The sequence below is a fragment of the Protopterus annectens genome, chromosome 3.part0, assembly GCF_019279795.1.
Source record: "Protopterus annectens isolate FY-2018-M chromosome 3.part0, PAN1.0, whole genome shotgun sequence".
In the NCBI taxonomy this organism is placed as follows: domain Eukaryota; kingdom Metazoa; phylum Chordata; order Ceratodontiformes; family Protopteridae; genus Protopterus; species Protopterus annectens.
Genome location: NC_056731.1, coordinates 116,540,861 through 116,564,763, shown reverse-complemented (window position 1 = coordinate 116,564,763; position 23,903 = coordinate 116,540,861). Strand labels below are relative to the sequence as shown.

The 23,903-nt window shown below is 39.0% G+C and overlaps 1 protein-coding gene across 2 annotated transcripts in view; it reads right to left on the bottom strand.

Moving 5' to 3' along the window:
- The window catches only part of MRC1 (mannose receptor C-type 1), a 1,874,292-nt gene that overhangs the window by 653,988 nt on the left and 1,196,401 nt on the right, over positions 1-23,903 (bottom strand). For both annotated transcript variants that reach the window (XM_044064625.1, XM_044064626.1), the window contains exon 20: positions 21,233-21,378. In XM_044064625.1, coding sequence (XP_043920560.1) covers positions 21,233-21,378 — 146 coding nt within the window. The remainder of the gene's footprint in view (positions 1-21,232; positions 21,379-23,903) is intronic.

The following is a 23,903-nucleotide window of genomic DNA, read 5'->3' as shown; positions in this document are numbered from 1 at the left end:
AGGAATGATTTTATGTTGTATAAAAAGCCTAATTTCTGGTATGTTTTCTTTATGGCTTGGTTAAAGTGTTGATCAGATTTTCGTTGGTCATTAACAGCAACACCTACCTGTTTGGCCTGGTGAACTTGTTTGATCTTAGTGCTGTTAGCAGAAATGATTGTAAAATATGTCTTTTGGTTTGAAAGGGGTTTGGGAGTGAATAATATTATTTTTTATTAGGATTTAGTAGGAGCTGAGATTTGTTCAACAAAGATTCAATAGAGGAGAATACCAACTAAGTTATGTGTTGAACTTTTGTTAGAGTTTTTGACAGTAGAACAGGTTAAAATCATCAGAGTACTTTGCTATAATGGCTTGCTTACTGGTAGTATGAAGCTTTTTGTGGGACACTGTATCAAAAGCTTTAGATAAATCTAAGGAAAGTGTAGTGAATATATTACTTTCATTTCTTTGTGTGTTTACAGTAGAAGTGAAATGAAGCAGAGCAGTAGTATTGCTGTGGTAAGGCCTAAAGCCATGCTGGGTATTGGAAAGTAGCTGATTTTCTGGTAAGTATTTGAGAAGCTGAGTATGTATGCATTTTTCCAGTATTACAGATGCAGGGGAGAGAATGACTATTGGTCTATAATTAGAGAGTCCCATTAAGGTGCCTCTCCTTTGTGCAGGGGCAGTTTAAGACATTTTTTTCCATATAGATGGGAAAGCATTTCCAGAGACAGACCGATTTATCAGACTAGAGATGGGATAGGCTATGGCATCAACTGTTAATTATAATCCTAATTTGAGAGGTTGTAGGTACAAGTGTGGTAAATTTCAGCTTTAGAGGAAGTCTTTTTTTGATAGCTGCATTAGGAACTAGCTACTATTAGCTGTCTATTAAGACACCTCAAAACCACTAAAACAATTACCCTACGAGAAACTCGTAATTAAAAAAAATTTCATACCTGAACATTTCATTAATTTCATTAATGCACTAAGGTATTGCAAATGGAGTCTCCTAACAACCCTTACATCAGACGAGGCAGTGGATTACTTCAATTTCACCTTTTTAAACATATTAAATCAGATTGCCCCCCCCTACAGACAATTCGAATAAAAACCAACCCAGCCCCATGGCTCTCTAAAAACACAAGAACTCTTCTCAAACTTAGGGATAAAGCTTGGGATACATGGTATCACAATAAGACCGATCACAACAGGCAGATCTTCCTCGAACTACATAATAAAGCAAAAAAAACAGATAAGGCAAGCTAAGAAAAATCACTACACAGAGCTACAAGTAAAACATACCGTTAACCACCAAAATTTCTGGGCAGCTGTCAACCACGTATTACAACCAGGCAAACCCACTACCCCTTCTCCCAATGTCAGAGGAGATAATATAGAGATAGCTACCCAATTTAACAACTACTTCACTTCTTCCATCCTTTACCTAACTAGCAACAGCTAGACATGCATTCTCCCGCAACCAATCAGCAACCCAAACTCCTACCCCCATTCACTCTCAGACAAGTTCCTACTAACACAATATACAAGCACCTCACTAAACTAAAACCCACCACCTTGGCACTCAACAACCTCCATGAAGAGTACCTCAGAATTGCCGTTAGTGCTATAGCTTATCCCATCTCAATACTTATCAACCGGTCAATCAACAAGCATACAATTCCAGCCCTTTGGAAAAACCCCTACATAATACTCTTGCACAAAGGTGGTCCCTCAACCAAACTTACCAACTACTGCTCCATAGCAATCTTATCCCCCCTATCCTTGTAAAATGTATCCATTCTCAACTGATGAAGCATTTACTTACAAATAGTCTCCTTACCAACACTCAGCATGGCTTTTGCCCATCCCATGGCACCACCACAGTACTCATATTCTTCACTAACACTGTCAATCAATATAGGAACCAAGGAAACCTAGTGTCTGCCACCTTCCTCAATCTGTCAAAAGGATTTGATACAGTATCCCACAGCAAACTATTTAGTATCCTAGCTGAACTCAACCTAAACAACCCCTCTTTGCTCTGGTTTCAAGACTACGTATCCAACTGCCAACAAGCAGTTAAGTGGCATAATTCCCTCTCCCATCTCCCAGTAACAGTAGGTGTACCACAGGGATCCATTCTGGGACCCCCTACTATTTAATATCTTTACAAACACCCTCCTCACCGCCACCCAGCAAGCTACAACAGTCCAATATGCAGATGATACTCCACTGATCTGCTCAGCCCCCACACTCCAAACACTGCAGACTAATTAAAGGTCACTTTAATTGTAACAGTAATAATGTGATATATCTGGCAAAGTGTCAAGATTATCCTGCATTTTATGTAGGGAAAACTGAAGACCAGAATGGGTGAACATTTAGGTGACATTAAGAATAATAGAATGACCAGTGCTTTATATAGGCACATACAGGAAAATGGAGGGCATGAGTTTAAATTCCTAGTGATTCAGCAGTTAATAAAGGACATCCAGGGTAAACTTCTGGATGTGCATTTAGATATAATGGAACTGAGATGGCAAATAAACTTGATTGCCTCACAGTATCCAGGTATCAATGAGAATATTAGCATTTCTAGTATTTTAAAATTGAGTAACATTTTAGATTAAAATGTACATATGATTCACATTTTTGGTTGGTTAAAAGGTGTGTATTTTTGTATTTTTTTGTATTTTTTGTATTTTTATAAATTGGTCTGGGGGATTTTTAAGAAATGTTTTTAACTACATGTCTAAAGTTTGTGGAAAATGACCTAATGAAACTTGATTTTAATTGCTTAAATGGGGTGGGGTATATATAGGGCTGGGTGACTTTGGTTCATTGTTCTGAAGAAGTCCCTTGCAATAGGGAAGAAATCGCTTAACTACTTGGAATAAACTTTTGATTCTTTATTCATGTTGATGCTTTGGATATGCTGGTGCTGTATCCAGGAGATAGAATGTCTAAATCTTTAGTTCCTTTGTGGAGTTACATTTCAGTATGAACTGGTATTTCTAGGGATATTGGGCTATGCAGGCATGACATTCAGGGAGTTTATTATCAATTCTCCTCAACTTGATTTGGAAGATACGATAGCCAGGGGGTGAGTGTCAGAGTTATCATCAGTGCTGGGGTGACTAGGGCCTAGGTTTGGGTGTATATCACCATTCACTGTTAGGATGATGCACAAATGATGCAGTGGATATTTGTAATTCTGATTTGTTTTGGTTTTGAATTTTGCATTTGGCTGCTGAGATACAGCTTTAAGTAGTTATATTTCAATAAATGATCATAAGACGGTTGGCATAGATGTGGGGTTACTGGGAAATTAATGTTGGAATTTATGGTAGGTGTTTAATGTGTGCAGATTGAGTCACATGATGTTATATGTGCCATAAAACAGAGTGGGAAAAGTATTAGCAAGATATGAGTGACATGTTGAATTACAGACTGTGTGTGTGTGTGTGTGTGTGTGTGTGTGTGTGTGTGTGTGTGTGTGTGTGTGTGTGTGTGTGTGTGTGTGTGTATGTTTGTTGAAGAGGAGAATAATGACAGGGAGAGGAAGATGGACCATAGTTGACAGAACTGGTGGAGGGAGATGGAACTGGAGTAATTTCAGTGTTAGATGTGCTAGAGGGAAACATTATAGTGGCTGATGTATTTTATAGAGATAGGTTAATGTGAGAGGAATTGAAACACTGGTGTAAGGAATACAGGAGGAGTAGGATGTGAGAGCTGAGTGAGGAGGATTGAGTAAGTTGTGAATACTGCGGTGGGGGCATGGAGTCTGTAAATATAAGAAAGGAAGAGTATTAGAGTGCTTAATTTCAGACTGACACTTGCTATAAAGAAAGAAAGAAAACTTAGATATAATGAGGAATATATATATATATATATATATATATATATATATATATGAAAAAATGTTAATATGGTTTGTTTTCTATTAATGTACATGTAGCTATGTCTTAGGTGATAATTTAATAAAAGTGTTTAAAAAAAAAAGAAAAGAGCTCGGCCAACTTGAGCTTCTTCCCTTGACCATAATCCACTGATCTCAGCTAACTCTATAGATCAAACAAGGCAATTCTAACATACAAACATAGGTAATTTGTAAAACAGGAGATCTGATGATATGGACTGTGATGCCCGTGCCCTGGTCCAGCAATCAAGGAGCCTCAATCCTCACCAGTAACACCAGAGAGGGCGTCTCATATATGAGGAAAGGATAACAAACACACACAGTAAAGTGCAATTTCCCTTAAGAGCACACAGGGATCACAGTCAGTCCATGGCTGGTTGCTCCCTTACTCTCCAGGTTCCCAATAAGACTCCCCACTGGCACAGCTATAGGGTCCAGATCTCAGCCAGCTGGGCAAGCTAAAATCTCCAGCACCCTCTCTGTCCAATCAGTGCTTCATGTCCCTGCCCAAGTATCTGACACACACACACACACACACACACACACACACACACACACACACACACACACACACCCACACACACACACACACACACACACACACACTTTGAAATAAGTTTATACAACCACACAGACACTCCTGGGAAAGGCTGGCACAGGTTCTCCAGCTGTGCCCCTTTTACCCAGACTGTACAGTAGTAATCCTGCCACCACCCAGCTAATGTTTTTCAGCTACTCAAAGGCCCTTAAACATGTGTCCAATTATTACTGTGCAATATTAATATCCAATTGGTAGTATAGCCCAGGGCTAAAGCTATTAAAATGGCCTTGTACAGTTTTACCAAAGGCATGCAAGTATTCTTAAGAGCTTATATTATCTCTGCACAAATCAACCACAGTTAAAAGGTTTGAAAATATTTAATAATAAATAATTAAAACCACAAAACAATACTTTATACTACACAGTGCTAGTCAAAAGTTCAGAGATCACACAAAAATACTTAAAATAATTCAGTAGTACAGTTCTGATATCACAGAAAAACACAGTCTAATCTTTCTAGTTCCTAGCTATTTCTAAAATAAAACACAAGGCTAAGATAAGTTACATAAGACAACAGGCAGTGCTGTGAGTTGGATGTTCAAGACAAACATGCTTAATGCCTCCTGATTCTCTCTGTTTAAATTGCTGTTGCAGTTCTGATAAACATTACATCATTATTTTATACTTTCCAGGAGTTCCCAGGCTACACATTAACTGCATTTACATTTTTAACATCTCCCTTTTGTTATCTTGCAGCTGGTCAGGAAACAGAGGAATAAAAATACATTTGCATGTTTAAATCTAGCAATTTAACCCTTGGTTAAAATAAGAGAAAGAATGTCTTCATCTAGACAGACTGGAGACGACTTTAGATCAAAGGGTCACAACATTCTTTTACTGGGTCAGTAGAGAGCACTGTTGCCACATTTTTGTAACAGCATTTTTTTCATTTAAGACAACAAGCCTGTGAGTCACATAATTTTCTTTCAATTACGAAAACAAGTCTGTAGTTCAACATTCATATTTACAAATGATAGAATTATCTATAAAATTCTATCTGGCTAGGCTGGCAGCCTTCACATGGACAATCTAAGAATCAGGTCCCACTATAAGCTTATGGAGATCTTCAAAATTCCTTTATATAGAGCAATCTGAGGCAGATGAATGGGCAGCATGTTTCCAGTGTCCAGACAGATACCAACTATAGCCAATGTTCTAGTAAGTAGATAACTATTATAACAAACACACACAGTAAAGTGCAATTTCCCTTAAGAGCACACAGAAATCACAGTCAGTCCATGGCTGGTTGCTCCCTTACTCTCCAGGTCCCCAATAAGACTCCCCACTGGCACAGCTATAGGGTCCAGATCTCAGCCAGCTGGGCAAGCTAAAAACTCCAGCACCCTCTCTGTCCAACCAGTGCTTCATGTCCCTGCCCAAGTAGCTGACACACACACACACACACACACACACACACACACACACACACACACACACACACACACACTTTGAAATAAGTTTATACAACCACACAGACACTCCTGGGAAAGGCTGGCACAGGTTCTCCAGATGTGCCACTTTTACCCAGACTATACAGTAGTAATCCTGCCACCACCCAGCTAATGTTTTTCAGCTACTCAAAGGCCCTTAAACGTGTGTCCAATTATTACCGTGCAATATTAATATCCAATTGGTAGTATAGCCCAGGGCTAAAGCTATTAGAGTGGCCTTGTACAGTTTTACCAAAGGCATGCAAGTACTCTTAAGAGCTTATATTATATCTACACAAATCAACCACAGTTAAAAGGTTTTAAAATATTTAGTAATAAATAATTAAAACTACAAAACAATACTTTCTACTACACAGTGCTAGTCAAAAGTTCAGAGATCACACAAAAATACTTAAAATAATTATTCAGTAGTACAGTTCTGACATCACAGAAAAACACTTAGTCTAATCTTTCTAGTTCCTAGCTATTTCTAAAAGAAAACACAAGTCTAAGATAAGTTACATAAGACAACAGGCAGTGCTGTGAGTTGAATGTTCAAGACAAACATGCTTAATGCCTTCTGATTCTCTCTGTTTAAATTGCTGTTGCAGTTGTGATAAACATTACATCATTATTTTATACTTTCCAGGAGTTCCCAGGCTACACATTAACTGCATTTACATTCTTAATATTTCCCTTTTGTTATCTTGCAGCTGGTCAGGAAACAGAGGAATAAAAATACATTTGCATGTTTAAATCTAGCAACTTAATCCTTGGTTAAAACAAAAGAAAGAATGTCTTCATCTAGACAGAATGGAGACGACTTTAGATCAAAGGGTCACAACATGCTTTTACTAGGTCAGTAGAGAGCACTTTTGCCACATTTTTGTAACAGCGTTTTTTTCATTTAAGACAACAAGCCTGTGAGTCACATAATTTTCTTTCAATTAGGAAAACAAGTCTGTAATTCAACATTCATATTTACAAATGACAGAATTATCTATAAAATTCTATCTGGCTAGGCTGGCAGCCTTCACATGGACAATTTAAGAATCAGGTCCCACTATAAGCTTGTGGAGATCTTCAAAATTCCTTTATATAGAGCAATTTGAGGCAGATGAATGGGCAGCATGTTTCCAGTATCCAGACAGATACCAACTATAGCCAATGTTCTAGTAAGTAGATAACTATTATATTTAGGTTGGTCTTGCCTAAACACTGGAAACTAATGGAAGGTGTTCCCAGCAGACCATGGGGAGTACGACAAGATACTTCTAAGAATGGAGTCCCAAATTATGCTTTATACCTTGAAGAGAGTATACAGGTATAACGTTTTGAAAATGTAAGCAAGGTAGATCTTTTAGCTGCTGCACAAATTTCATAGGTTCATAGGTAGATACTAGGCTATCTGCCCTAGGGCATTTATAAGCCTAGCCAGAGTGTATTTGGCTTCCGCCTCCCTATTAGATTAGCCTACTGTGCCTCTGTAAAGTAGGTCACAGAAGATTAGTTTACTGTGCCTCTGTCTAGCAGGGACATAGGAGAGATCCCAGGGGTGAATTTGCGATTTCCCATCCACGCGTCCAAATTTCGCTTGAAGAGGGTCAGCAAGGGGCTATGTCTAACATGAATTGGGATTCTATTCCAGAGTGAGGGGAGCCTCTGGGAAATGAATCTGTCCCTCCAACATGTCCTATTTATTTTTGTGCTGAGGTTTAGGTCCCTGAAGCGTGTAGCTCTAAGGGGACTTGGATTTTTTAAGGTGGAGCATGTCCATTAATTCTGGGTTTGACATGGCTTTGTACGTCAGGCATAGATCGCCTCTGAGTAGGCGGTAAGCAACTGAGTAGAGCTGGAGTTTCTTTAGTCGAGCTGCATAGGACATCTGTTTGTAGCCCATGATCCTCTTGGTGAGGTACTTTTGGGGTCTCTCCAGTTGCTGCAGGTGTCGGGTAAGGTACATCCCAAAAGGGGCATTGTACTCAATTATGGGCCTGATGAGTGACGAGTAGAGGGGCACAATGACCTCTCTTGATCTAGATGCGAACCCTTTCATGATAAGGTGGGCTATATAGAAGGTCTTTCTAACCACTTTGGCAACGTGATTATCAAAGGAGAGATTACTATCTACGTTGGTCCCCAAATCTCTAATTACTTCTTCCGTACTTAATGGATTACCACCTATGTGGTAATTTGTGGGCACCTTGTTTTTCCCAAAGGGGATGACTATGCACTTTTTAGCATTTAGCTTGAGGCCGTGGCTCTGGCACCAAGCATCCGTCTCTGTGAGACCCTTTTGGAGGATTCTTGTGTCAGCTGGAGATTCGATTATGGCCCCCAGTTTGCAGTCATCTGCGAACTTTGTCTCCAAAGGTAGGTTTTGGAGAAAAGCCACTGAGGTAGCCTGAGATCTGATAGAGTATGCTCTTGGTTTGGTGGGCAGGAATTTATTACTGGAAGTGCATGAGAAAGTGATGCAATCCAATAAACACTTTGATTAAAGAACCTTTATAAGTGGTCATCTTTTCTGAATTTTTTAGTCCTCTGAAGGCAACATGGAGTTGTCTGTATTCTCCTTTTTACATACATACATATATACATACGTACACATCCATACAAATATTTCAAGCACAGGCATTAATGACCTTCTAGCTTGCCAATATACCAAAACACTTGTTCCTATAATAAGTGTTCAGGCTGTTCTTAAAAGTATCTAAAGTAGTACTTGCTTTAATGTAATTTGGTAGTCTGCCCCATGCATTAGCTACTCTCTCAGAGAACCAATTAGTACACTTTTCATTCCTACAGAATCTTCTACATATGTTGTCTGATGATTCTCTAGCACTTTTTGATAACCCCAAACATTGCCAGTGGTAGCTGTCTCTAAATGCCCTATAAACCTGAATAAGATCTCCTCTTGGATATCTGTAACAGGAACTGTACAAGTTCAGATATTTTAGTCTTTCATAATAACTTAAATTGTCACATCCATGAATGCCCTTGGTTTATTTCCGCTGTACTCTTTCCAGTTTAGTCACGCTTGTTGTCTTATAAGGTTTCCATATTGTTATTCCATGCTCAAGTTTGGGTCTAATTAATTTTCATTTCCTAGACATTATAAATCTTTATATACAACCTATAGTTCTTTAACTATCATTAACCAATTGGTTGATAAGAATAGAAAAACTCATAGCTGAATCTATCCATATACACAGGTCCTTACATGAGTCTACAGTTTCAATCACTGTGTGCTGTAGTAAATATTCACCTTTCAATTTATGTCTCCCAAATCTCATATGCTTAGTTTTTGATGTATTTATCAGCATATTATTCCTCCTGTGCCCAAATGGTCAATTTAGTCAAGTTAGTTTGCAGACATGCCTTATCTGTAGCACATGTAATCAGTTTACCCAATTTCAGGTCATATGCATATAGACTGTAGAAAACCTCAGATGAAAAAGTTAGGTCTGAAAGATACAATCTAAACAAGTAAGGGCCTAGGACAGAACCCTGTGGGACACCCTGACTGTAAACAAGGATTTCACCTGTCCAGTTGAGCTATGATACTTGCCATGTCCTATTTGTAAGCCATGCAGCTATCAAGAGTACATCAATACCTAGCTGTACTAATTTATTGATCAGTGTTTTGTGTATGACCTTGTCAAATGCTGAAGTTAAATCTATATAAATTACATCACAGCACAATTTTTCATTCACAGCTGTTATTACATTGTTATAGAACATCATGTTAAAGGCGGTAATAGATTTGCTTTCAACATATGCATGCTGATATATGGTTTCAAGTCCCAGCCTATCCAGTTCTGACAATAACTTATTCAATATTACCTCCTCCATTATTTTTCCACAACATGAAAGTAGACTTAAGGGTCTATATGACTCTGGTTTTGTCTTACTCCCCTTTCCCTTAAAGACGGGCTTAATAAGCGCATGTCTCCAATCTCGAGGAATCTCCCCATAGTTATATGACCTAGTAAATGATAGATATAATGGTACTGTAAGTTCTTGCTGAAGTGTTCTCAAGTCATTGTTACTAATTCCGAATACAGAAATAAATTCCTTGACTCTGGATGAAGTAACCAGCGATAATAAAGAAGAAGCAATAAGTAAAATAAAACTCGCTGGATACACATGGCATGTAACTCTTTAATTAGAAAAAAATGTGAGCGCTTTCGCAGAGTCCGCTCTGCTTCATCAGACAAATTATAACAGTTAAAACTTCATTTAAATAGTAATGCATCATGGTGTCAACCAATCAATTCCATGTTAAAATCAATACACCAAATAATAATACTTAAGGTATAAAAAAATATATATATATAATGTGGGGTACATTTCTAAAAAGTTCTAGTTATAATATTAAAAGCTATATAAAAAAGCATAAAAAATACTAAATAACTAGAGCATCAGTGCTTCTAGGCCCTGTTTCTAAGAAATGGTTTTAAAGAAACCTTGGAGTTTAGGCCAGGTGGTCTGTCTGCTTGGAACTTAATAATCCATTCTTGTTATTTACCAAAAGTCCCTTAAAAGACAATTATGCTACAAAAAAATAGATGAGCCAAAGTATGTAAAGTCTGATAGGATGGGCACGTTTGCCTGCAGGAGATGCACAGCATGCCCATTCATTTTTGGTGGGGGACAATATAAACACCCTATCAGAGGTTTCTCCATTGATACACACTTCTATGCTGACTGTCACACTGCAAATATAGTATACTTTAGTTTCTGCACGAAGTGTCCTGCCTATTATATAGGTAAAACAAATCGATTATTGAATGACAGAATTTTAGAACATATGAGAGACATCAGAAACCAAAAAGAAAGCAATGCATTAGCAATGCATGTGATGCAAGAAGGGAATGCACACACTTTTAAGTTCCTAGTTCTCCATATTGTCCATAGAAATAAAAGAGGTGGAAATATTGCTAACAATACTGAAGCTTTGGAACAAGAATGGATTATTAAGTTCCAAGCAGACAGACCACCTGGCCTAAACTCCAAGGTCTCTTTAAAACCATTTCTTAGAAACAGGGCCATGAAGCACTGATGCTCTAGTTATTTAGTATTGTTTATGCTTTTTTATATAGCTTTTAATATTGTAACTAGAAAATTTTAGAAATGTACCCCACATTCTATACAGCCTCTATGTGTTTTTTATATGTGTTTTCTATATATATTTATATATATGTATATTATTATACCTTAAGTATTATTATTTGGTGTATTGCTTTTAACATGGAATTGATTGGTTGACACCATGATGCATTACTATTTAAATGAAGTTTTAACTGTTATAATTTGTCTGATGAAGCAGAGCGGACTCTGCGAAAGTGCTCACATTTTTTTCTAATTAAAGAGTTACGTGCCATGTGTCTCCAGCCAGTTTTATTTTACTTATTGTTACTAATTCGTCTCCGCCCTGTGCTTTGTTTGGATCCAGTTTGTGCAGTTCTTTTTCAATATAATCTTATTTGATTCCAGTATCTGGAGTTACCTGGATGTCAATCGGCAAACTTATCGCCCCTTTTGTGGAGCCAAACTGTTTTGCATAAGATTTTATAAATATATCTATAATCTCTTGTGTCTGAGAATAAATTTTAGAATCTTCACACAGTTTATCAATTTGTGTGTCTTTACTCCTTCCACATATTATGTATCTATAAAAAGGTTTCCTACTATGCTCAATATCTTTATATAAATTTTCTTCAAATCTTTTTTTAATCGTTGCACACTATGCTTAATCTTTTTGTCCAGCTTGTTTATTTCAGTTTTCAAAGTTATAGTTCGACCTCTCTTCCATTTCTTATATTTTTTGTATCTCACCTTAATCAGATATCTTGTTCTTATGAAAATATATCCCCCTAATGTTGCATGCCTAGGTCCTGATATTAAATATTTTTTGATTTTTTGCTCTCAAGTTCTCTTTCAAAACTTTCCACATTCCTTCTGCAGTTTTTCCACTGAACACCTCACTCCAGATAGTTTTACACACTGGCTGTTCTGCTTCCATATAATCTGTAATTAACCTTCTGTGCATTGGCTTAGATTTCAGTTTGGCAGAATTATCTAGCAACAAATTAACCTTTATAACCACATGGTCACTGCACATCAATTGTGGTAAAACTTGACGCGAAGTTACAGTAATTTCTTTGGGAACACAAACAATGTCTAGTATGTTCCATCCCCTGGTAGGTTTTTTTTACAGTCTGGAGCAATTGTTGTCCCTGAATATACGATGTAAATAATTTCCTTACGAATGTTGTTGAATCAATATTATTCCAGTGTGTTTCTGGTAAATTTATGTCCTCAGCTAGTATTATTCTTCCCTCCCGTGTTTCATGCACAAAAATGCATTAATTCCTCTAGGTCATCTAAACTTGACTTTGGTGGTCTATACATCAAACAATTGTTATATGTTCCAGGGTTGTCTTTATTGTCACAGTTACACAGTCTATAGTATTGGTATTATCATTGAACATGTAATAATCGGGTCTATATTATATCATCGAATGCTTAAAAAAGTGAATGATGTATAATCGAACCCATGTAAGCGAAAGCTTACAATCTCAAAAGCTCAGAACAGCGATTTTTTCCAAGGGAAAAAAAAAATCACTGTTCCAAAAAAAAAAAAAAAAAAAAGAAAGAAAGAAAAAGAAAAGAAAAAAAAAAAAAACTTGAACTAATACATAAAGTGGGGGCTTTGCCCCCCACACCACCTACTTAAATATACCAAGACCGAGATCGCACTACAGTTCCAAAAACGGCAAAGTAACGGAAGCGGCCAAGCAAATTTTTTCCCAGAGAAATAATTTGCTTAAAATCTGCTTCGCTATTTTGCCTTTTTGTTGTTTTAAGTTCGACCAAGACGCATTCAATATAATGCGTCTTCGGTCATCTAATAGGAACCCTAATAATCACAGGTCTCATAGCCATCTTTAATCCCTATCATAGCACCTCCACCTGATTTTTTTGTTAGAATGTCTGTTACAGTAAAAACATTTATACCCTGACAGTACCGGTTTCCAGTCATTGTTCTTTAACCATGTTTCACAAACAATAACAACATCAATCTTGTGAGAAAGTAGCAAATTTTCCAATAAAAAATCTTTATTATTAATGTTCCTAGCATTAACAACCATCAGAGCTCCATCAAATTTTGCTATCTGTGAAGTGTTAAATTTTCAACCTGGCAAAAATCCTGCTTAATGTTTGTCAAATACTGCAAAATATCTACTGCAAAAATTCTCTTCCCTGATCTTGACAAATGCACACCATCCTGTTTTTTTGGAATTCTTTTGGAAAAACACAGGAAAATGTATGGACTTATCCAAAATTGTAGGCATGAATGAAAGGTTGGTTCTAAGAGAGACAATATCCTTATGAAATACAATGAATGAAAATTCACTCTACAATACATGCAACTCTGAGACCTTTCTAGCTGATGTAATAGCCACAAAAAAGTGGGTTTCCAAAAGAGGACTTTAATCTCAGCTGTATTGGCAAGCACGAAAGGAAGTAGAATCGGTTTTCCAGAACAATATTTAAATTCCGTGGCAGAGAAGGACAATGCAGGGGGTCTAGAAAGAAAAATGTAAAAAGTCATTGGCATTCAGAAGCCATGTAGCTGAAACACTACTATATCTTTAGTCTTTAGGAGGCAATTTACATATATCCCATGGGTCTCTACTACAGGAGGTTTACAGTAATACACAGCGTAGACTCCAGGTTGGTTGAGTTTTTCTAGCAGTTTTTACTGAAAGATTTGTCTGTGTAACCTTTTTACTCTTTGCTTGGATGTTGTTTGGGATATTTTCAAGGCAACTTATTTTAGATGAGCATCAGGTGGGTTTAAAGCTCTACATTTATAAAGTATAGACAAGTAATCCTTTTATGCTGTACTGATAAATAAATAGATCAGATATTGTTTTACAGTGAATTAATGAGTTACAAAGAGGTACAGTGATCTTGCTGGCTGTACTACAGAGGTACTAGACATGCTGTTTAGAGATTAGATTGGCTATACGACATTTTGTTGTTTTACTTTGGTACACACATGCACACAAACACGTCAGTGTCTGAAATGTTGTTTACCATTGTTCTAGAGCTTTAATAATGATTTCATTTTTCATGATTTGATACTTTAATATGTAAGCATAATTTGTGTCCATTTTCCAATTCTCCTGATTCAATATTTACTGACATTAAAGGTAAGGTCATTGCTACTGTGCTGGGTATGTCTGTTTTTTTTTTCAGAGATTATCATAGAGGACACATCTTTTATTGAATTTTCTTGCCCAGTTTGCAATCATCAGACTAGGTTGGTTATCCAGAGCCCAATTCCCAATTTTATATTTGACAAGAACAGTTTATAAAGAAGTGGTCCTACTACAAAGCCGTGTGGTACACCACTTGTAATCCCCACTGGAATGGACAAGTAATCCCTCAGTCTGATCTGTACCCTGATGTTCTTCTTGTTTCACTGTTGCAGTCATTACATTTGGGTAATCTGCTTGCAGGTTGCCCTCAGTCAGCCTGATTAACAAAGTCTTAGGTCCTGCATCGGTTGCTGTCCCTTCTTCCATGACGTTAGATCGTCAGAGGTATAAAACATGCAGCCAACGTCATTACATCAGTCTTTCTTGCCATACGGTGCCCGAAGCAGAAGCAGTTCACAAATGCCAGTCGGCCAACTCCTGAAATTTTCGTTTTCAAGTTTCAGGACCGAACTCTTCAACTTAAAGCTAAGTACCCCCTTGGGGAAACTTTTTCTTGCTCTTTACCAATGTCAGTAAAAGTTAGTAATTGCATTACTTGTGGAAATCAAATACCTCATAAAGATTTTCATTCGTACTGTATTCCTTGCCTAGGCCCTGACCATGATGTACCTTGCTGTCAGTTTTGTGCTTTAATTAATCAGCGCACTATCCGTCATTGGTATATTTTTCCCTCTAAATATTTCTGTTCTTGGTTTAATTATCTGGAAATGCTGTCAGTTAGCCATCCGACAACCGGGATTCCAAAAAAATGCAAAGATAAAGACAGAGACAGGCCACCGAGGTCTAAAACTGCTGATGATGCTTCTCCTAAGCCAGTCGCTAGTTCGCCAGTACTCAGTGAGGCGCTTTTGCAGCCCCTGATACCCTCTACTTCTGATTCGCAGGCCTCTACTGAGACCCATTCAGAGTCCGTTATGCCACGAGATACTTCAGCTATGGAACCCGTGGATGTCTCTACCTTGGATGGGTCTGGAGTCGCTGTACAGGCACCGGCTTCTGAGGGTGTATTCAGGCCTACAGACTAGCATATTAAATCGACACCTCCTTCATTACTAAGGCCTAAATCTCAATCCATGTCTAAAAAAAAACGCCCAGACCACATGCTTAGGCCCCTATGCCTAAAAAATAAATGATAAAAATGGCTGAAGACCTAATAACTCTAATCAGGGGTAGACATCCCCCCCCCCCCAAGAGGCCTAGGGCTGAGCTTGATTATGAATCTTCTGATCAGGATTCTGTTTCTTCGGACTCTTCTGATGACCTGGATTTGTCCATACCTACTTATGAGGATTCTGATGCAGAGGATTCTATTCCCTCTGCTTCCCCTCCTAAGGATTTTTCTTTTGGGGAAACGTTACTTACTTTAAGAGGGCATTTCCACTGGGAAAGACAGGAATTTTCAGATTCAAAAAAGAGGCTTAGGGATTTCCTTCTTCTACCTCAGCATAGGCCTTTGGCTATTCCTCCTGTACTAGACATTGTTGATGATGCGTTCTCGAAATCCAGTTTGGCCCCTGATTCCCTGACTCTTGCTCCTAGTAAACCTGACAGATACTACAGGGTTCCTGAGTCCCACAAGTTCCTTTTCAAAAATCCTGTTGCAGATCCAGAGACTATTTCTCAGGGGCCCAAGGGCATTAAGGCTCCTACTGCTAAAAATCTACCCCTTCTGATAGAGACTCCAGGGCACTGGATAGATGGGGTAAAAAGGTTTATACTTCTGCAACCTTGGCAATCAGAGCTTTAAACTGCCAATTTCATATGTTAAAGTATCAGCAACATATTATTGGGCTGCTTAAACGGAAAATGATGTTGATTCCTGACTGTGTGGAAAATAAAGATTTACAGGACTTAATGCATTCTGCTGAACAAGTTGGAAAACATACTTTGCAATGTGGTTTTGATTCTTTAGGGGCCTCTTACAGGGCTGCTGTTACTTGGTCTCTGCTTAGAAGGCATGCTTGGCTTAAGGAGCAATATTTGCCTGATCATGTTAAAGCTAAATTGTTGGATGCTCCTTTAAATCAGGACCACCTGTTTGGCAACAAGGCTGAAGAAGTTCTTAAAACGATGGAAGATAAAGCTAAATCTATGCAAACTGTTAAAGATTTTTTACAAGTGCAATCTCCAAGATTTAGTAGGCACTGGCCTACTAAGAATTGGTCCTTTCCAGTCCCTTCCAGGTCCTTTCAATTCAAAGCCAGACACAGCAAAAACCCCAGGTTTCAGTCCCAGGGGACTCTCAGAACTAAGCAGTGGGGGGCCTCCACTTCCAAATCTGGAAATAACAAGACACTCCCCCATGGTAAACAGTCTCAATGACTTCCTTTTAAAATTCCCAAACACTTATCTTTTGACCGCCCCTTTGGGGGGAAAGATTCCTCTTCATGCAAAGAACTGGAAACTCATAACCCAGGACAAAAGGGTTTTAAATATAGTGTCCCAGGGATACAGATTTCATTTCCACATGTTGCCAACACCAAATGGGTGGCCAGACCTGCCCCCAAATCAGTGGGCAGAGGCTCCAAAACAAGTACTTTCCCTCTTAAACATGGGGGCTATTCAACTGGTACCAGAAGAGGAAAAGGGACAAGGTTTCTACTCCAGACTTTTTCTGGTACCCAGACAAGACAAATCATGGCATCCAATCCTGGACCTGTCTACACTAAACACCTTTCTGGAGATTCCAAAATTCAAGATGCTGACTCTTCACCAATTACTTCCTATGCTAGGCAAAGGAGCCTGGTTGGCAACTCTAGATTTAAAAGAAGCATACCTGCACATCCCAATCAGGGAATCTTACAGAAGATACCTATGCTTCAAAGCAGGCTACACACATTATCAGTTCTCTGAACTGCCCTTTGGCTTGTCTACTGCACCCAGGGTATTCACACAGTGCCTGGCTCCAGTTATTGCATTTCGCAGGCAAAGAAGTCTTCAAATATACCCATACCTGGATGATTCTCTAATTCAGGCAGAAAGCCAGGGCATACTTTTGAATCATCTGGCCTTTGTACAAAGGGTGCTAACTTGTCTGGGGTACACCATAAATGAAAATAAATCACAACTGGTACCCTGTCAACAAATTACATTCCTGGGAGCAAGCTTGAATACAACTGCCCAGATGGCTTACCTCACACCAGAAAAGCAAATTCATTTGGTAACCTATTTCAAAGAAGTGGCCACAAAAACCCTGCTATCTGCAAGACAAATACTGCAAGCCTTGGGATTCATGGCCTCCTGCATTCTTCTAATTCTATATGCAAGACCGCATATGAGAAAACTACAGTGGTATCTAAAAAGTCTATGGAGTCAACATTCTTACAGCCTAGAAACAATGATTCCTACCGTACCTTGCCTACGACTGGAGTTCCTCTGGTGGGCAGAGGCCTGCCACCAAAACAAGGGACTACCATTCACACTACCCCCTGTTGCCCAAACCCTAACTACAGATGCATCAGACTATGCGTGGTTGGCTCACCTGGCAGGGAAGTGCATTCAGGGCAAATGAAACCCAAGTCAAATGCACTTACATATCAATCAAAAAGAAATGTTAGCTGTACAGAATGCTCTGACAGCCTTCAAGGACTACATTCTTCCAGGACAACTAATGGTAAAGACAGACAATACCACGGTTATGTGGTACATAAACAAGCAGGGGGGTACACATTCCTACCCCCAATGCAGACTAGCCATGGCATTGTGGAACACAGCCTTGAGCAACCAAGTGCACCTGCAAGCTCACTTCCTGCCAGGAAAATAGAATACACTGGCAGACGGACTAAGCAGAAACCTCATGGACCCATATGAGTGGAAACTGGAACCAAGGATTTTCAACACGTTGACAAGCGAATGGGGGAGTCCAGACATAGATCTATTTGCCTCCCCCCAGAACTACCAGTTGGACAAGTTTTGCACAAGGACTCCCCACAAACAAGCCTGGAAAGTGGATGTTCTGTCCTTCAGCTGGAAAAACCTATCAGTCTACACCTTCCCCCCGCTGCCTCTGCTCTCCAAAGTTCTACTAAAAGTCAAACAGGACAAACCAAGGATGATCTTGACTGCTCCAGACTGGCTACATTAACACTGGTACCCCCTCCTGAGCAGTGTGCCGCAGTTATCTCCATGGCACCTGCCTCAGACCCCTTCCCTGCTGTCTCAGCAGGAGAACCAAATTCTGCACCCTCAGCTTCCAACATTGAACCTTGCAGCCTGGCTAATCACTTAAATTCACCCTTATCATCCCTCAGCAAACCTGTGATGGATGTCATCTTAGAGGCAAGGAGACCTAGTACTAGAAAATCTTATGCTGAAAAATGGAAAAGATTCTGTGCCTGGAACCAATCTCAAGAGATGAGCACAGCAACGGCAAATTTACCTCAGATTTTGCAATACTTAATTGAGATGCTTCACAAGAGCCTGTCCTTTTCTTCCATTAAAATCCACACCTCAGCCATTTCAGCTCATTATAACACAGAACCTCCCATTTTTTCTCATCCTCTGCTCAAGCAGTACCTCAGAGGGGCCAAAAACTTGAGACCACCCAGGAGAGCTCCAACCCCTGCCTGGGACCTTAACTTTGTATTGGAGAAACTCACTCTGCCTCCTTTCGAGCCAGCTGCTACTGCAGACGTAAAATTTCTTTCTTGGAAAACAGCTTTCCTTTTAGCAATCACTTCAGCTAGAAGGATATCGGAATTACAGGCTCTTATGGCAGTGGAGCCTTTCATCATCTTTCATGCAGACAGGGTGTCACTCAGGACCAATCCATCCTTCATGCCCAAGGTGGTATCCAGTGTGGCTCTTAATCAGTCCATTCATTTGCCAACCTTCTTTCCCAATACACAGAACAAAGGAGAACGGATTCTGCATTCCTTGGATGTGCACAGACAACTTAGATTCTACTTGGACAGGACTAAACCTCAAAGAAAATCGGAACAACTACTGGTAGCATTTGCTGCAGGGGCAGAGGAGAAGGCTATTTCAAAACAAACCATTTCTAAATGGATAAGCCATTGCATTGATTGCTGCTATAAGCACCATGGCAAACCTATTCCCCACAGGATCAGATCTCACTCTACCAGGGCTGCATCTACTTCTGCAGCCTTTCTCAGAGGAGTTCCTACCAGAGACATCCTAGAAGCTGCTACCTGGAGTTCTGTACTTACTTTCACCAAGCATTATCATTTGCCAATTTTCTCTAAATCCAGAGCTGGCTTTGCCACTGCTGTCTTGCAGGGCCTTATTGTTGGCCCTTATGCTATATAAACTCCTCCTCCCAACCATAGCTTTGGGAATCTACCCAAATGTAATGACTGCAACAGTTAAACACGAAGAACATAGTACAGTTGTGTACACTTACCATAAATGTAGATGTTCAGGTGTATTCACTGTTGCAGTCTTGGTTACCCTCCCTCCAGCCCTCTAACTTCTTCTGGCTATACCTCTACTTTTCTTTACTATGCTTAAAAGCCTTTTTGGTGTATTTGCTTTTTGTTGGAGGTATATGTTGGTGTTTTATGTTTATTTGCTCCCCATTGGGAGGCACCTGACATCTGTGGCAAGAAAAACTGATGTAATGACGTCGGCTGCATGTTTTATATCCCTGACGACCTGACGTTGTGGAAGAAGGGACAGCAACCAATGCAGGATCCAAGACTTTGTTAATCAGGCTGACCGAGGGCAACCTGCAAGCAGATAACCCAAATGTAATGACTGCAACAGTGAATACACTCGAACATCTACATTTATGATAAGTGTACACAACTGTACTTTATTTAGCTCATGTTGAATGATGCTGAGAGTGGTAATTAAGAGCTTCAGCCTGTCATTTATAAGTTTATGCAAATAGTGTGATCACTATAAACATTATGCACTTTCTGCCTTCAGCAAGTGTTTCTGTTACCTCTTCAAAGAATGCCAGGAAATTCAAAGATTAAAGGGCTCCCTTCACAAACCATATTATTACATGATGGAAATAAGTAAGTTGCTGGTGTTTTTCTAGATAAACTCCATCATGACTCTGTCCATCATTTTACACAGAATATTGGTTAAGTAATGACATGCCTTGATGCAGGTGGTACTAGGTTTGTGAGTGCATTTGTGTCATTTGTACCTGCATACATCTCACAGAATATGCAAGTCACAGAGTGCAAGGATTTGTCATGTACTAGCAACACCAATAAACCTCCCCTATGACCAGAATATAGCTCCCTGTATGTTTCAGCTCTTCTTTTTGTTACAGTCCTGTGGTGACCAAGAATGACTTGTCACCCTAGTCAGTGCCACTACAGACACAAGCCCATGATCTCTCTCAGTTAGCCAGACTGTCATATATTTCTTATTACTTATAAGACAACACTTATGTTCATTGAAAGTATTTTTCATGAGATTAATAGTGATAAACAAGTAAAAAAAGAAGTTGTAAGCTTACTTTTACTAGGCTTTGCCTCATACAACTGAAGTGAAGAACACACGTCTTAAAAAACTTAGTAAATTAAGCAAGCTGTTACACACAGTGGGCAATTAAGGAGTGATAAGTATATCAAAACAATCAGACCGTTTGGATCATAAACTATTGTGAGACTGACAGTTGGCAACAAAACAGATGAATGCGACTATTCTTTACAAAATTAAAATGTGTTCATTATACCCTTTCATATTAACCACAATCAGATTATAAGGGTTTAACTCAATAACTTCATAAAATGTCTAGACATTATTGTTTAATCAAAGGTATGAAATAGCTAAATAAATCAAAAGCTGTCTGGGCTCAATCCACACTCATTTCATGGTTATATCATTCTTGCTGGATGTTTACAAACAGCCTTCTGGACAAAAATGTTTATTTCTGGTGATGCGAAATAAAAGATTATAACACATCATTTTTTTTTTAATTTCTGATCAAAACTGCTTTGCTTTCACCTGTTTTAGTATCACTAGTCATACAAACTTCTATGTATAGCTAATACAAAACCATAGAATGTTATGTAAATACCTTATTGCCAAAGCCAAGCCAGCCTTCAGGACATCCTCCCTTCACTGGTGTTGGTGTTGTAGGCAATACAGTTGTGTTGATGAAGTTGCTTGGCCTTTCACATATGAAAGGGTTTGGAAAACCACAGTTAATATCATTCCAGAAACCTTGTGAAAAAAAAAAGAAATACATAACTCTTCTGAAATAGTCAGAGGGCATATAATTCCCCTGTTGTTTCCCTTTTTATTCCACTCATAACCCTGTTACAGCAAATGTGAAAACAATCAACACAGGCTACATTAAACAAAAACATGCCTTTTTTTTGCATTTTTTGCCCCCACCCAACCAGCTATCTGCCAAGCATCCAGTCATCCAAATTCATCTCAATCAATGACACACTCATCCCTTCATCACCTAGACAGAGAGGAGGTGTCATCATTTAGGCATCCATCAGGGTGCTTTAAAAGTTTTTCAGTGTTCAATGTGACATTGACACTCTGTCCAAGAAGAGACCATAAATGAGCTTTTCAGCAATCAAGGAACACCATAGACCCTGACATCAAACCATTCGTCTAAAGCTGCCTTGAACATGTCAAGGCTAGAGGCCTTTTAATCCCTTGTGGTTATTGATTCCAAAAAATACCAGCCCTTTGATGAAAATATCACTTCCCAGGGTTTGAATTCTAAGTTGTTCATAAAAAAATAGTACAGTCATGTAAGATGCATTTACCCATAACAGTAGATGTTTGAATTCCTCACTGCTGCAGTAGTCTTTAGGCTATATAGGTTGCTCCCTGCTTGACAAAGAACTGGGTCCCCCAATCACCTTCACTCTGACTGCTGATTGGCTAATTGCAAGGAGGGAAACCAGGAGTCAGAGGAAAGATTTCTTCAGCAATTTCTAGCTCATAGAAGGAGAGAAGAGCATAACAATCCTAAATCAAACAACAAATAACAACAAGAAGGCATATAAAGCAGAAACATACAAAACCATACTTCATTTTATTTTATTTTAATTGTAATTGTATACTCAGGTAGAGCACTGATTTCCATGGACCTTTTTCAATCTCAGCATAGGACAGCTGATTGGTTAAGTGACTTGCTCACAGTCAAACAGTTAGCCAGTGGAAGCTGAGGGAATTATACTCTGGACAACTTGACCATAGGAAACAGCTTGTTAACAGCTACTTAAAGCAGTGGGATGGAGGGTGGATAATACTACTGTGAGGAATTTGATGATCTACTATTATGCGTAAGTACAACTTACACAACTGTACTATGTTCATCATTCCCACTATTGCAGTAGCCTTTAGGTTTTAAAAATTGTTCACTAAAGCCTAACAAAACTGGGAGGAAGAAAGATATGGATCCAGAACCCATAGAGAATGGTCCTAGATAAGCTAGACCTGGACCTCAAAAATACAGCTGGTAATATTTGTAAAGGCAATACAGAGGACCATGCAGCTGCCTCCAGAATGCTTCTAGAGACCACTTCTTTCCCGCATGCCACTATAAAAGACACGGCACTAGCAAAATGGGTTTGACACTACATGGAATGGATTTGACATAGTGGGAATAACAAGAAGAAATACCTGAGGATAACCACCTGGAAATTGTTTGTGTAGATACAGGATGCACCTTATTTGTCTCTTGATAAGAAATAGGTGACCACTTTTTTAAAGGGCTTAGTTCTGTCAAGAAAGTACTTGAGCTGCCTATGCATGCCCAGAGTGAACAAAGTGAACAGAATCCTGTCTCCATGGTTTTTAGGTCCTGAGTACGAAAACTGAGAGCTTGATGGCTTGACTCAAGTAAACTCTGAAAACACTGTGGGCAGGAATACGAGGATTAGTTCATATAGAGACTCTATCCCTATGGAAGATCATATTGGGTTCACCCACCATGACAGTCTGCAACTCTAGTACTCTTCTTGTAGATTACTGAGCAATAATGAGTACAGTTTCCCAAAAGATCCTTAACCCAGTTTGAGGGCAGGTTCAAAAAGTAACATAGTCAATTTCTTTAGTACAAAGTTGAGATCCCAAGGGGGCAACCTGTTTACAAGGAGGTCTCAGGTATAAAACTCCTTTTAGTAACTGTATTACCACAAATAGATAAGACAGAGACGAATCCATAAGCAGGCATGTTGAAATGGCTGCAAGATGAACATTTATGGAAGAATAGGAGAGGCTAGAGGAAAGTAATTAACACAAATATTTTAGTACCACCAGTAGAAAATCACTGATGGGCTCCTGGCTATTGGCTAGGCACCAAAAAGAAAATCATTTCCACTTACAAATATAGGATTTTTTAATAGCAGGCTTTCTTACCTCCTTTAGTACCTCCTACACATCCTCTTGAAATATGTGCCAAAAACAGATGAGAACTAAATCCTCCAGGAAGTCAGTTGAGGTCATTGAAATTGGGGTGTATCAACCCCACCTCCATCTTTGGTGAGTAGAAGCTTGTGGTAATTGCCCTTGGCCAGTTATATAAGAAGGGAGAACCAATGTTGCCTGGTCCAAAACTGGGTTACTACTAATGAACCTCACCCCCTAATAGATGGAGACATACATCCTAACCCTGGCCCTAACTTTACCCTTGCCATGGAACCCAACTCCCCAACTTCTAACTATACTAACTTAACTACAAGACCTAACAACTCTCTCCTGATAGCCCATCTTAATATTAG